This window comes from Sceloporus undulatus, chromosome 2 (genome assembly GCF_019175285.1).
Source record: "Sceloporus undulatus isolate JIND9_A2432 ecotype Alabama chromosome 2, SceUnd_v1.1, whole genome shotgun sequence".
NCBI lineage: Eukaryota > Metazoa > Chordata > Lepidosauria > Squamata > Phrynosomatidae > Sceloporus > Sceloporus undulatus.
The window spans coordinates 144,024,062-144,036,451 of NC_056523.1; the positions used below are offsets into that span (position 1 = coordinate 144,024,062).

General features: G+C 46.4%; 1 protein-coding gene across 1 annotated transcript; it reads right to left on the reverse strand.

The window, feature by feature from the left end:
* Positions 1–4,890: 4,890 nt before the first annotated feature.
* NPB (neuropeptide B) lies at positions 4,891–7,515 on the reverse strand. The gene is made up of 2 exons (XM_042454225.1): positions 7,186–7,515; positions 4,891–5,126 (listed from the first exon to the last, which is right to left on the reverse strand). The coding sequence occupies exons 1-2, from the start codon at positions 7,489–7,491 to the stop codon at positions 5,001–5,003; spliced, it is 432 nt and encodes a 143-aa protein (XP_042310159.1). The 5' UTR covers positions 7,492–7,515; the 3' UTR covers positions 4,891–5,000.
* Positions 7,516–12,390: the final 4,875 nt, after the last annotated feature.

Sequence of the window (12,390 nt, forward strand, 5' to 3'; positions counted from 1 at the left end):
CCACTAAGACAATCAGACAGGGACATCCAGGTGAAAAGAAAGTAATTAAACACCTTCTCACCATCAAGCACCTTTGCCAGAAGCAAGATTTTGCCTATAAATATCATCAGATTTGCTTGTTCACTGGGCCAGTCTGGATTTCAGGGGGAAGTTATGTCCCTTTGAATCCTGGCTCCTGGCCAGTCATTCCATGGCTGAGCCTCATGCCATCAGCATCATATTCCATTTGGATTCCTGGAGGGAGTCTACATTCTGGTACGTATCACCCCAGTGATGCCTAAAATCCTATTCCATGCTAACTCCTGCTTTTCCTGAGCCTTGAATGCATGCGTGTGTGTATGTGCAGCGAATGTGTTTCTCCTATTTCAATAAATTAGACATCTAGTTATTAAAGTCTGTCTCAGCTCCATTTATTGGGATCCCCTGGTCTACTCCGTATACACATCGGGAGACGATTCTGCAAGGGCTGTCGTAGCAGGCCCTCCTCTTGCTTATTAAACTACAATAATAAAATCCCCTAAACGGACCCATGGCTACAACTGATATAATGCAAGCGGGAAGCCTTCATTCTGGACATTTCATTACAAGTCTAGGTGTTCTGTAAATAGAGTCAGCCCTCCTTATCCATGGATTCAAGCATCCATGGCTTGAAAATACTCCAACAAAGTATAAATTCAAAATAGTAAACCTTGATTTTCCATTTTATATAAGGGACACCATTTTGCTCTGCCATTATATATATATAATGGGATTTCAGCATCCATGGATTTTGTTATCCAGGGGGGATCCTGGAACCAAACCCCAGTGGATAACAAGGTCCCACTCTATATGTTTTGTATTTCTGTCCTTTTCACAATTTTTCAATCATTTGTATGTTCATTTTTTTAAAATCCTGTTTTGATCATCAGCAATGTAGATGAAGTTGCTCATCTGTGAGTTATTTATTTAATATTTAAATCAAGGACCATCTTGATTATTTCAATTTCATTTTTCCTCCTTTCCAGATGCTCTTTGCCCCCTCCAACCTGTTTTTGAAGCATACTTCCACCATTTAAAACAACACGCTCAGATTCTTGTGGGTGTCCAATTTATTCCACAAGTCATCTTTGAAACAATATTCAGAGGAAGTGTGTGAGCTTCCATACTCCACTCCAACAAGCCCAAAGTGAGGCGAGAATACAAGAAGCGAAAGTGATTTTCAGTTTCTTCTTTTACTCAGCTGTCAGCTCCTTGAATAAACTGTAATCAGTCCTATAATTTCAACTAAAATTCCCAGTGCCTGTGCCGACTGGGGGGATTCTGGGGACTGTAGTCAAGAAAAATAACTTTCTCAAGCACTTAATTCTTTCACCATTCCAAGAATATGGAGAGCCCCTTTTAAAGGCTGTAGGATTCCCCTTATAAAAATTATGCTGTGGAATAGATTTTGGTACAGAAAAGGAAATGTGCTCCTGGTATGAAAAGCAGATACCTCCTACTCTGGTATGTTTATTGATAGGCAGAAAATTATTTAGTGGATTGATCAAATGTTAGGCAACACTCAATATTTTTTAAGCAACATAGCTTAAAACACAAGAGCATAAAGTGCTGCAAATCAAAAGGTATTGTGCAACTATTCTGTCTTTTCTGCTTTAACAGTTTTTTTTTCCTAAACAGCAACAAAAAGGCAAGACTCAGAAGATGCCATCGGAAAACATCTTGACCTATCTATAATTTTAATGAAATTTATTTGCATCTCCACATGCTTTGAATGACAGCTGTGCACCACAGTCCAATGCATGTTTATACGGGAGCCTTGGGGCTCTGTGTGTGCATAGATTGCTGTTTCAATTGCCTTTAGTTCCTGGTTAACCACTTTAATTAAGCAATTGGAAAAGATAGTGTCTGGAATGCCCACAGATGGACAGCTCCTGGTGCTGCCACTCAAAAGCCATTGTGCAACTATTCCATCTTTCCCTCCTTAACAACATTTTTAATAAACAAACAAAAAAGGGCAAGACATGGAAGATGCTACAGGAAAACATGGGATTCCTAGAAGTGGAAGAGAATAGTACATGCAATCTCTGTGAAAGTCAGCAACAACATGATAAATGTCTCATCTAAAAGTACCCCAAGGTTTCTTTAATGGGCTGTAGTATCTTCTAGGCAAAGATAGCCCTCTCCCTTCCATGGACTTGGACTATTATAACACTGGCAAAAAATAAAATAAAATACATAAACCCAGAGATGCATTTGTCTAGTTGTCCTTGTGTCAGGAGAAAGCTGGGGAAGGTTCCTAAAGGATTGCTTTGCCCTCACTATATGCAAGCCACTGGGCAGCGCCAGCAGCTCCCTCCCACTCTCACACATGCCCCTTCATCTGTGAGCCAAAGCTCCATTGGCATCTTATGAGTCCTGGCAGCAGGATGAAATTGTGGCACTGTGATGTTGCAGCCGAGGAGGTAAACTGTTGGAAAGAGGGTGGTGGCAATAAATAAGTGAAGAGAAGTGGGGAAGGAAAGAGGGACCAATACTCGGCGGAAGAGCACATGCTTTGTCTGCAGAAAGAAGGTGCCTCTCTCATTACTTGGCAGAAAGCTTGGGAAGTTTGTGCTGGAGTGGGCAAGAATGGGTGAAATGTACCACCAGCCTGTCCTGGTCTCAGACAAATTCCTTTATGCACGACACGTTCTTACTTCACAAGGGGCTTAGCCTGATTTCCAGAAGTACCCCTGCCTTTGATAGTTAGTGCAAAAGGAGTGGAGCAAAGGAAGAGACACAGTGAAATTGTGACTCCCATGTTTGCTGTCTACAGGATTGAGATAAAGATGCCTGGATATCACGAACCATATTTTACAATACTGTTGTGTGAAAAATTTGAAAACTTCCACACCCCTGTGGGAGTTCTGGGGAGCACAAAGTGTAGGTGCTTGTGGGACTTTAGTAATTGCTATTTAGTAGATATTGACTACAGGTGAATTTTGCTTTATCCTATGAAGGGAACCAAACCCTTAAAGCACAACAAAGCACAAAATCCACAAAACAGCAATACAGGTACATCTTTTGTGGATTGTGGATTTTGTTATATTTTGCTGAATGTCCAGCACAGCTTTCCCTGAATATGTTTCCTTAAAATGAAGGCTTTCTGCCAGTTTCTACAGAGACAGGACTAACTCTGTATGGACCTGACATGCTCTTTTAGAGCATGTCATGCGTTCTGTGTGGCTCCAATTCTGGACAGCACTTCTATGTCCTTTAGAGAAAAAGGAGAGATTTCCCCTCCACTTTTAAGCCTGCAATTCAGCCAGAATAAGGTGGGAGCAGGATACTAACTGACACACTCAGAATCAGAAAGCAAGGCTGCAGTGACAGATCTCCATTCCCCCAGAAGTGAACCTCTGGCATTCAGTGTGGGCTTGCTTCTCCGGGTACAAAGAAATGATTTAAAACTCTGCCAGTTTTCTTAGAATGTAATGATAAGAACCGTCCCAAACATGGCAGGCTGGCTTAGAAATGGCTAGGTGGGACAGCAATGAAGATCCCACCTTCTACTGGGGTCTCAAAGAAAGGGTTTTACAATGGATCCAGAGGTCCTAACTGGTTCCCAAGGTCCTAACCAGTTCCCAGTTACCACCTTCCCATTCATTCCCCATGGCTCCTACGTCTGGTGGCAGAGTAACCTAACAACCTAAGGGGAAATCATGTGGGTACCAAATCTAATAAAGAACAGAAAATGACTGGAGAACATACAGAGAGTAACTACCAATAATATAACATTCCTTACCTGTTGTGTGTTTCATGCAATTTCAGTTAATGATATAACTGGTTGTTGCTCTCTGTATGTTCTCCAGTTTTATTTTTTCCCTTTTTGCTATTATATTTGGCACCTACATGGCTTCCTCCCAATTTGTTAGGTGTAGTTCTCTTTTTGAGACCCTCCTGTGTTGCCACCAAATGTAGGACATTCCAGAAGAAGGTAAGACATGCCAAAATAAAAGCTAAAAACACACTCCTAGAAAGAGAAATGCATGCTGCTGCTTAGTCCTGATCCAAATGGAGGACTTTCTGAAATTCCTCCTGCAATGAAAAGGTTAAGAGGGGACATGATAGTCATGTTTAAATATTTGAAGAGATGTCATATAGAAGAGGGAAGAGGCTTGTTTTCCACAGCTCTGGAGACCAAAGGAGCAATGGATTCAAACTACAGGCAAAGAGATTCCGCTTAAATTTCAGGAGAAACTTCCTGATGGCCAGGCTGTTCAACAGCGGCAGACACCGCCTTGGGTCCAAACCGCAGAGACTGCAGAAACAATCCAGTTTGAGACTGCTTTGACTGCCCTGGCTCAATGCTAGGGGATTCTGGGAACTGTGGTTTTGGGAGACATTGAGCCTTCTCTGTCAGAGAGGTCTGATGCCATAACAAATTGTAGTTCCCAGGATTCCCTAGCACAGTGAGCTAGGGCAGTTAAAATGGTCTGAAAGTGGATTATTTCTGCAGGGTGTTTTGGACCTTGGAGAGCGGTGGAGTGTCCAAAACACACTGCAGAAAGAATCCAGTCTGAAACCTCTTTAACTGCTCTGACTCAGTGCTAGGGAATCCTGGGAATTGTAGTTCACTGTGGCACCAGAGCTCTCTGACAAAGAAGGCGAAATGTCTCACAGCACTACAGTTCCCAGAATTCCCTAGCATTGAGCCAGGGCAGGTAAAGCGGCCTCTTAATCTCTGGGGTTTTTTTTTTTAAGGGTGACTGGATGACCACCTGATGTTCCTGCATGGCAGGGGATTGGACTGGATGATGCTGGAGGTCTCTTCCAGGATTCTATGTAGGACATGTCCTGGAAAAGGAGGACGTCTGGACCCACCCACCCCGGTTTGGTGTATGAAGCAGAGCCAGGAGAAGCACCAGCAGAGCCATTGCAAACGCCTTTATTGTCGGGTGCAGCAGGGTGGGAAGAGAAAGGAGAACAACAGCATCCCTGGTCCCTCCTCCTCTGGGCCTTCCTTCCTTGGCCAGGGTCCTTCAAGGGCTGCAGTCGGAGGAGTCCAGCGAGACGGTGACCTCGGCCTTGCACTGGATCAGGCTGGGCACACCGGGCACCAGCTGGCAGCTCTGCAATTCCGGAGCCACCTCTTTCACGCACACCGCCTGCCAGAGAGGAGGAGGGAGGAAGAGAGAGGCGGATTAAGGCTTGCAAGGCTCAAATGCTGGCTGGGGCTGATAGGAGTTGCAGTCCAAGGATCCACACTGGTTTGGCACCGCTTTAACTTGTTGTCTGGCTCACTACTATGGAATTCTGGGAGTTGGAGTTTGTTGTGGGCCCAGACATTTAGCCTTGAGAGCTCTGGTGCCAGACTACAGTGTCCAGCATTTCCTAGGGCCTGCATCAGAGAAAGCTGGCGCACAGGTAGCATCCGCACTGCAGAAATAATCCGGTGCGACACCACTCTTACTACCGTGGCTCAATGCTATGGGATTTTGGGAAAGTGTAGTTTGTTGAGGCAGCAGAGCTCTCTGACAGCAAAGGCTGCATGTCTCCCAAAACTACACTTCCCAGAATTCCATAGCATTGAGCCATGATGGTGAAAGCGGTGTCGAACTGAATTATTTCTACAGTGCGGATGCAGGCACAGTCTGCCAAAGTTTAGGCTACCACTTCTTTTGCTCAGGAATAGTCTCAAAGGTACTACAAGGTCCCTTTGCCAATGGCTTGTGTTGGTTTTGCAAACCGTTTGTCGGTCAGGGCTGGTTTTGTTTTGTCTTACTCTCTCTTTGGGTCCCTCTCTGGTGCCCTTTAACTCGGTTAGATGATGGCAATAATATAATAAACATGAAACAAAGAAAATAAACACAATATTTTTATAACCTAACAAAATTGTTGTCGTTGTTGTATGCTTTCGAGTCGTTTGTGACTTGTAACCACCCGATCACAGTGTTTTCTTGGCATGCTTTCTGCAAAGGGGTTTGCCGTGGCCATCCTCTGAGGCTGAGAGAGTGTGACTTGCTCCAGGTCCCCCAGTAGGCTTTCGAAGCCCAGCCAGGATCCGAACCTTAGTCTCCAGAGTCCAGCCCTCAAACCAGGACATCACGCTGGCGCCTTATCTCAGCAATACAAGGATCGTGATGCCATGTGGTTCTCTCTCTCTTTGGGTGCCTCTTGGGAACATTTTGAGCATCGGACTATGGGTCTCTGGAGACCTGGGCTAGGAATCCAAGCTCAGCCACGAAACCCCACTGGAGGACCTTGGGCAATAAGTCACACTCTCTCAGCCTCCTCAGAGGATGGCTGTGGCAAAGCCTCTCCGAAGAAACGTCGCAAGAAAACCCAGTGACAGAGTTGCCTTAGCGTCTCCATAAATCGGAAAGCACGCAGGACACACAGAGGGGAGGGGAATGAGACACTACGCCTAACAGAAGCAAAGGTTACATGCACCAGATGAGACAGTGTGCCCTAGGGGTTGGAGCGCTGGACTACGACCCTGGAGAGCAGGGTTCGAGTCCTATCTGGGCCATGAAACCCACTGGGTGGTTTGAGGCAAGTCCCACTCTCTCCTCCTCCTCCTCAGAGGACAGCCATGGCAAACCTCCTCTGGACAACTCTTGCCAAGAGAACCCCGCGACAGGGTTGTTTTAGGGTCGCCACATACGTCGGAAAAGACACACAGCCCGCAATGTGTGTCTGGCCATGGCTTTGGGATAGTCTGTAGGGTTGAGGAGGCATCCTCTGAGCCCCCTGGGACCCACCCGAGATGCTGGAAATGGCTCTCCCTGAGTGGGAAACCCAGGCGCCAAGGGGGGGTCCGGGAGGTCCAGAAACACCCCGCAGGGAACCTTCCCGCCTGAGGCCGCTTTCACTGCCCGGGCTCAGTGCTAGGGAGTCCGGAGAGTCGTCACTGACTGGGGCACCAGAGCTCCCTGGCAAAGAAGGCTCAGTAGTGTTTCACCAACATTGAGCCAGGGCAGTTAAAGCGGTCTCATAGCGGGATGGTTTCCTGCGGGGTCTTTTTGGACGCCCCTGACTTGTGCCTTCAAGGCGTTTTCCGCCTGAGGGAGACCCATTCCCACCCTCCCTAGGAACCATCTCCTCCAGCCCTGGATCCTTAGCCATGGCTCAGCGCACATTTTCTGGGCCCCCCGTGCCCCCTGTTCCCGAGGGACCTGGGAGTCCCTGGCTCCCTGCCCTGCTCCGGGGCTCCCATCCTCTCACCATGTTCCTCAGCCCCCCGGGGCTCTGGCGGGGCTCAGGCAGCAAGAAAGGGGGGGCGGCGGGGGCTCCGCTTTCGGCGCTGGGGCTGCTGCTGCTGTCGGGCGCGTTGTTGTTGTTGTTGTTGTTGCTGCTGCTGTTGTCGTCGGATCGCCGGCTGTAAGGGGAGCGTCGGATGCCGGAGAGGAGCCCCGAGGCCCTTCCCACCGAGTAGTAGCTGGGCCCGGCCGCCTGCTTGTACCATCCCTCGGCCGGAGGAGGAGGGCTCAGCAGGCAGAGCAGCAGCGCCAGGGCAGGGGCTCCCCGCATGGTGAGGCTGCAAGGGAAGGGAGGAATGAGAGGCACCCAGCCATCAGGGCCAGCTTATATGGGGAGCAGGAGAGGGAGGGAGGGAAGGGAGGAGCGCCTTGGGTGCCTTGCGATCCTAGGAGCCTAGACCTGGAAGGGACCCTCAGGGGCCATCCAGTCCAGCCCCCGGCCCTGTAAGGACCCAGAAGCCAAGGCCAGTTCCTTTATCAACATTCAAAATGACCTGAACAGACGAGAAAGTTGGGTCACAGCTAACAAAATGAATTTCAACACAGAGAAATGTAATGTGCTGCATTTAGAGCGGAAAAATGAAAAGCCCAGATATAGGATGGGGGACACCTGGCTGAATGAGACTACGTGTGAAAGGGATCTAGGAGCCCAAGTAGACCATAAGTTGAACATGAGTGAACAGTGCGATGCAGCAGCGAAGGCCAATGCAATTTTAGGCTGCATCAATAGAAGTATAGTGTCTAGATCAAGGGAAGTCATAGTGCCACTATATTCTGCTCTGGTCAGGCCCCACCTGGAATATTGTGTCCAGTTCTGGGCACCACAATTCAAAAAGGACATTGAGAAACTGGAGCATGTCCAAAGGAGGGCGATTAAAATGGTGAAGGGTCTGGAAACCATGAAGCCCTACGAGGAATGCCTTAGGGAGCTGGGAATGTTTAGAAGGTTAAGAAGTGATATGATAGCCCTGTTTAAATATTTGAAGGGATGTCATATTGAGGAGGGAGCAGGCTTGTTTTCTGCTGCTCCAGAGAACAGGACCCAGAACAATGGATACAAGCTCCAGGAAAAGAGATTCCATCTCAACATTAGGAAGAACATCCTGACAGTAAGGGCAGTTCGACAGTGGAACACACTCCCTTGGAGTGTAGCAGAGTCTCCTTCCATGGAAATCGTTAAACAGAGGGTGGATGGCCATCTGTCAGGGATGCTTTGATTGTGAGTTCCTGCATGTCAGGGGATTGGACTGGATGGCCCTTGTGGTCTCTTCCAACTCTATGATTCCATGATTTTCGGTTGCAGCTGTTCTTGAAGTCAGAGATGCAGGTGCGTCCTTGTGTAACAGGGCCAGAGCAGCCGGATGGACTTTGTGAGTTGTCTTGAGTGTAGAAGAAAAGCATTTGAATCTGAGACTCACTTTATGCTTTGTATGGCTAATAATAATAATAATAATAATAATAATAATAATAATAATAATAATTTTCTCACCTGACTCTCCTCATGGCTCGAGGTGGGTTACAACACAGTTAAAACGCAATCATTACATAAAATGCACATATTAAGCTGCATAAAATACACATATTAAGAGATCGGCGCACTATTTATATGACAATACATAGAACAATAATTAAATATAAAATTCATGTTTCAAATTCATGATCAAAAACTACCTGGATAGGGGTGCCAGAAGAGATGGGTCTTCAAATGTGTCAAAGATGGAAACCAAGTACTGTTCCAGTGAAGAACTGCTACACTAATGTCAGCTGAAAGATGACAGAATCGTAGAATATTTATTTATTATATTATATTTATTTATATCCCACTCTTTCTCCAGAACTGGGACTTGGAGCGGCTTCACAACATTAAAAAACAGTACAATTAAAACACAGGGGGGAAAGTACATTAAAAAGGAATTAAGTTATTACAATATTAAAACAGATAGCTATTAAAATAATAGAACAGAATCAAAGAATTGTAGCGTTGGAAGAGACTATAAGGGCTATCCAGTCCAACCCCATTCTGCCATGCAGGAATTCTCAGTCAACGCATTCTCGACAGATGGCCATCCAGCCTCTGCTTAAAGACCTCCAAGGAAGGAGACTCCACTACACTTCGAGGAAAGAGTGTGTTCCACTGTCCAACAGCCCTTACTGTCAAGAAGCTCCTCCTAATGTTGAGATGGAATCTCTTTTCCTGGAGCTTGCATCCATTCTTCTGGGTCACTGGAGCAGCAGAAAACAAGCTTGCTCCAGCCTCAGTATGCTGTTGTTGTGTGCCCCCATTTCTGACTTTTATGGGGTCCCTAAGGTTTACCTGTCACAAGGTTTTCTTGGCAGGCTTCTTTGGAGAGGGCTTGCCATGGCCATCCTGTGAGGCTGAGAGAGTGCGACTTGCTCAAGGTCACCCAAGGGGATTGGCACCCTGGACTCCAGAGTCATTGTCCAACATTCAAACGACTATGCCACGCTGGCTCTCAGCCTCAACGTGACACTCCTTCAAATATTTCAACATGGCTATATCACCTTCTCTTCTCCAGGTTTAACATACCCAAGTCCCTAAGCCTCTCCTCATAGGGCAGAGCTTGGGCAGATCTCTTCAAACCAGGCTGACCTGATGTGTCCTCACTGCCAAGGGCGACAAGGCATCACAAAATGGAGGACAGGACTCAACACAAAGCTACACCCCTATAAAGATAAATTAATACTTCTTAAACATGGTCCAAATAGAGGACACTTTGGAATTCCTCCTGGACAGGAGGTTGGAATGGAAGACATGTCCTGGAATAGGAGGACATCTGGTCACCCTGTCCTCTTTATTGTGGGATCGGCTCGGGGACCTGGCTCCACTGTTGTCCTCGGATAAGTCCAGCAAATTTGGGGGGCGAAAGCAGCTGGGATCAGAGGGCAGAGGGCTCCAGAAACTGCCCCACACTCAGCCTGCCTAGGCTGCATCCACACTGCAGAAATAATCCAGTTTGACATGACTTTTTAACTACCATGGCTCAATGCTATGGAATGGATTGCTCTAGTGGTCCCACAACCAGAATTCCATTGCATGGAGCCATGGCAAAGCGGATTATTTCTGCAGTGCTGAGGCAGCCAAGGTTTCTCAGTCTCCACTGGCCGAGAGATGCCAGCCCATAGTCATGTTTCCCACATTGGACAATTCCAGATCCCTGGGAGGGAGGAAGACTCTCTTTTTGCAAGGGAGAGTTGGGTTGATATATGTCCTTCTTCACAGAAGCTGAGGCAGGAAAATGCCTTGGACATGGATGGACCCTTGACAGGGAGGTAGCTGCCTTGGGAGAGTTAAGGTGAGCCCTACCTGTCTGGTGCATGGGGCTACCAACACCTTGGTTTATTCTAAAACACTTGCTCTGACTCTATGCCTAGTCTTTTGATCTAGGGCTATCCCATCCCTATGTGCTCTTTACAGAATGGGCTTAAGAATAAAAGTGTCTCTTTGCAGTGAATGTTTAGTGTGCCTTACCATAGAGAAGGTGTGTGTGTGTGTGTGTGTGTGTGAAGGCCCTTGTCAATTTATGGGGACTCCATGAATTTCCTAGGGGTTTTCTTAGGCAAGGAATTCTCAGGAGTGGTTTTGACAGGTCCTTCCTCTGAAATATAGCCTACAGCCCATGGTACTCCATAGTTTCTCGTCCAAGTAGTAACCAGAGCTCACCCTGCTTAGCTTTTAAGATCAGAGGGGATCTGGAGCCTTGAGGATATTTCACTTTAAGCCATCCAGATTCTGTACATAAGCAGAGGCACGAAACTGTTGCGAACCCTATCTGAGTGCAAGATTTATTCTAGAGTAATTATCTAGAAAAATTGTTGAGGGAGATAGTGGTGCAGAGCCTTTCTTGCTTCCAAAATTGTACCTTGTTCTTTCTGCTGTTCTCCATATCTCCATATGCCTTCCCCCAGTTTTTTTCCAGCCACTTTCCTGTGACCCAAGGAGCTGTTCCTTGCTGAAGCAGGCAGGCAAAAACAGCAGTTCCTGTTCAAGTTAAAGCTATTAATGTCTACATAGGGTTTGAGTAATGGTTAGACTCCAGACCAGGGTTCACATTCTTTCTCAGCCTTGGAAACTCGCTGGGTGTCCTTGGACAAGTTACTCTCTCAGGTTTAGAGGAAAGCAGACTAAACCTTGCCAAGATTTATTGCCAAGAAAACCCAGGCTAGGCTCTGCATAAGTCAGAGTGAGCTTGAAGGTGCATTCCAGCAAACAACTAAACCATAGACTCATGGCAACACAACCGCAATAGAATACATTCTGTTGTTGTTATTGTTGTGTGCCTTCCAGTCAGTTTCAACTTATGGCTCTATCATGGGGTTTTCTTGACAAGATTTGTTCAGAGGTTTCCCATTGCCTTGCCATGAGGCCGAGAGCATGTGACTTGCCTAAGGCCACTCAGTGGGTTTCACAACCAAGCTTTGATTTGAACCCTGGTCTCCAGAGCCTTAGGACAACACTCAAACCACTCCGCCAGGCTAGCTCAGAAAGCATTTTATTTGTTAAATAATATCTAGAGCTTCCTGCTGTCCTCTTGTGGCATCATCTGTTTGTGCAGGCATCCATCTATGAATGGGAGACTTCTGATTTAAATTTAACAACAGCCATTACTCAAGGATATTGTGTGAAATAATGCTTCCTATACATATATACAAGCAAAAGCTTTTTGATAAAATAAACACAATATGTACATTTTTAGTCCTAGGGCCCATGCTGTAATATTAAATAAATTATTAAACACCATTTTTAGGACACAGTAATACATTAGTTACGGTTAGAATCCTAGAGTTGGAAGAGACCACAAGGGTCATCCAGTCCATCTGACAGATGGTTATCCAGCCCCTTTAAAAACCTCCAGAGGAGACTGTACCACACTTCGAGGGAGTGTGTTCCTTTGTCAAACAGCTCTTACTGAGTTTCTCCTAATGTTCAGGTGGAATCTCTTTTCCTGTAGTTTGAACCCATTGCTCTGGGTCCTATTCTCTGGAGCAGAAGAAAACAGCATGCTCCATCCTCAAAATGACATCCCTTCAAATACGTAAACAGTGCTATCATATAACCTCTTAATCGTCTCTTCCCCAAGCTAACCATAGATAGCTCCTGAAGTCTCTCCTCATAAGGCATGTTGTGTTTTTAAAAGTGCTCTTAAGTTCT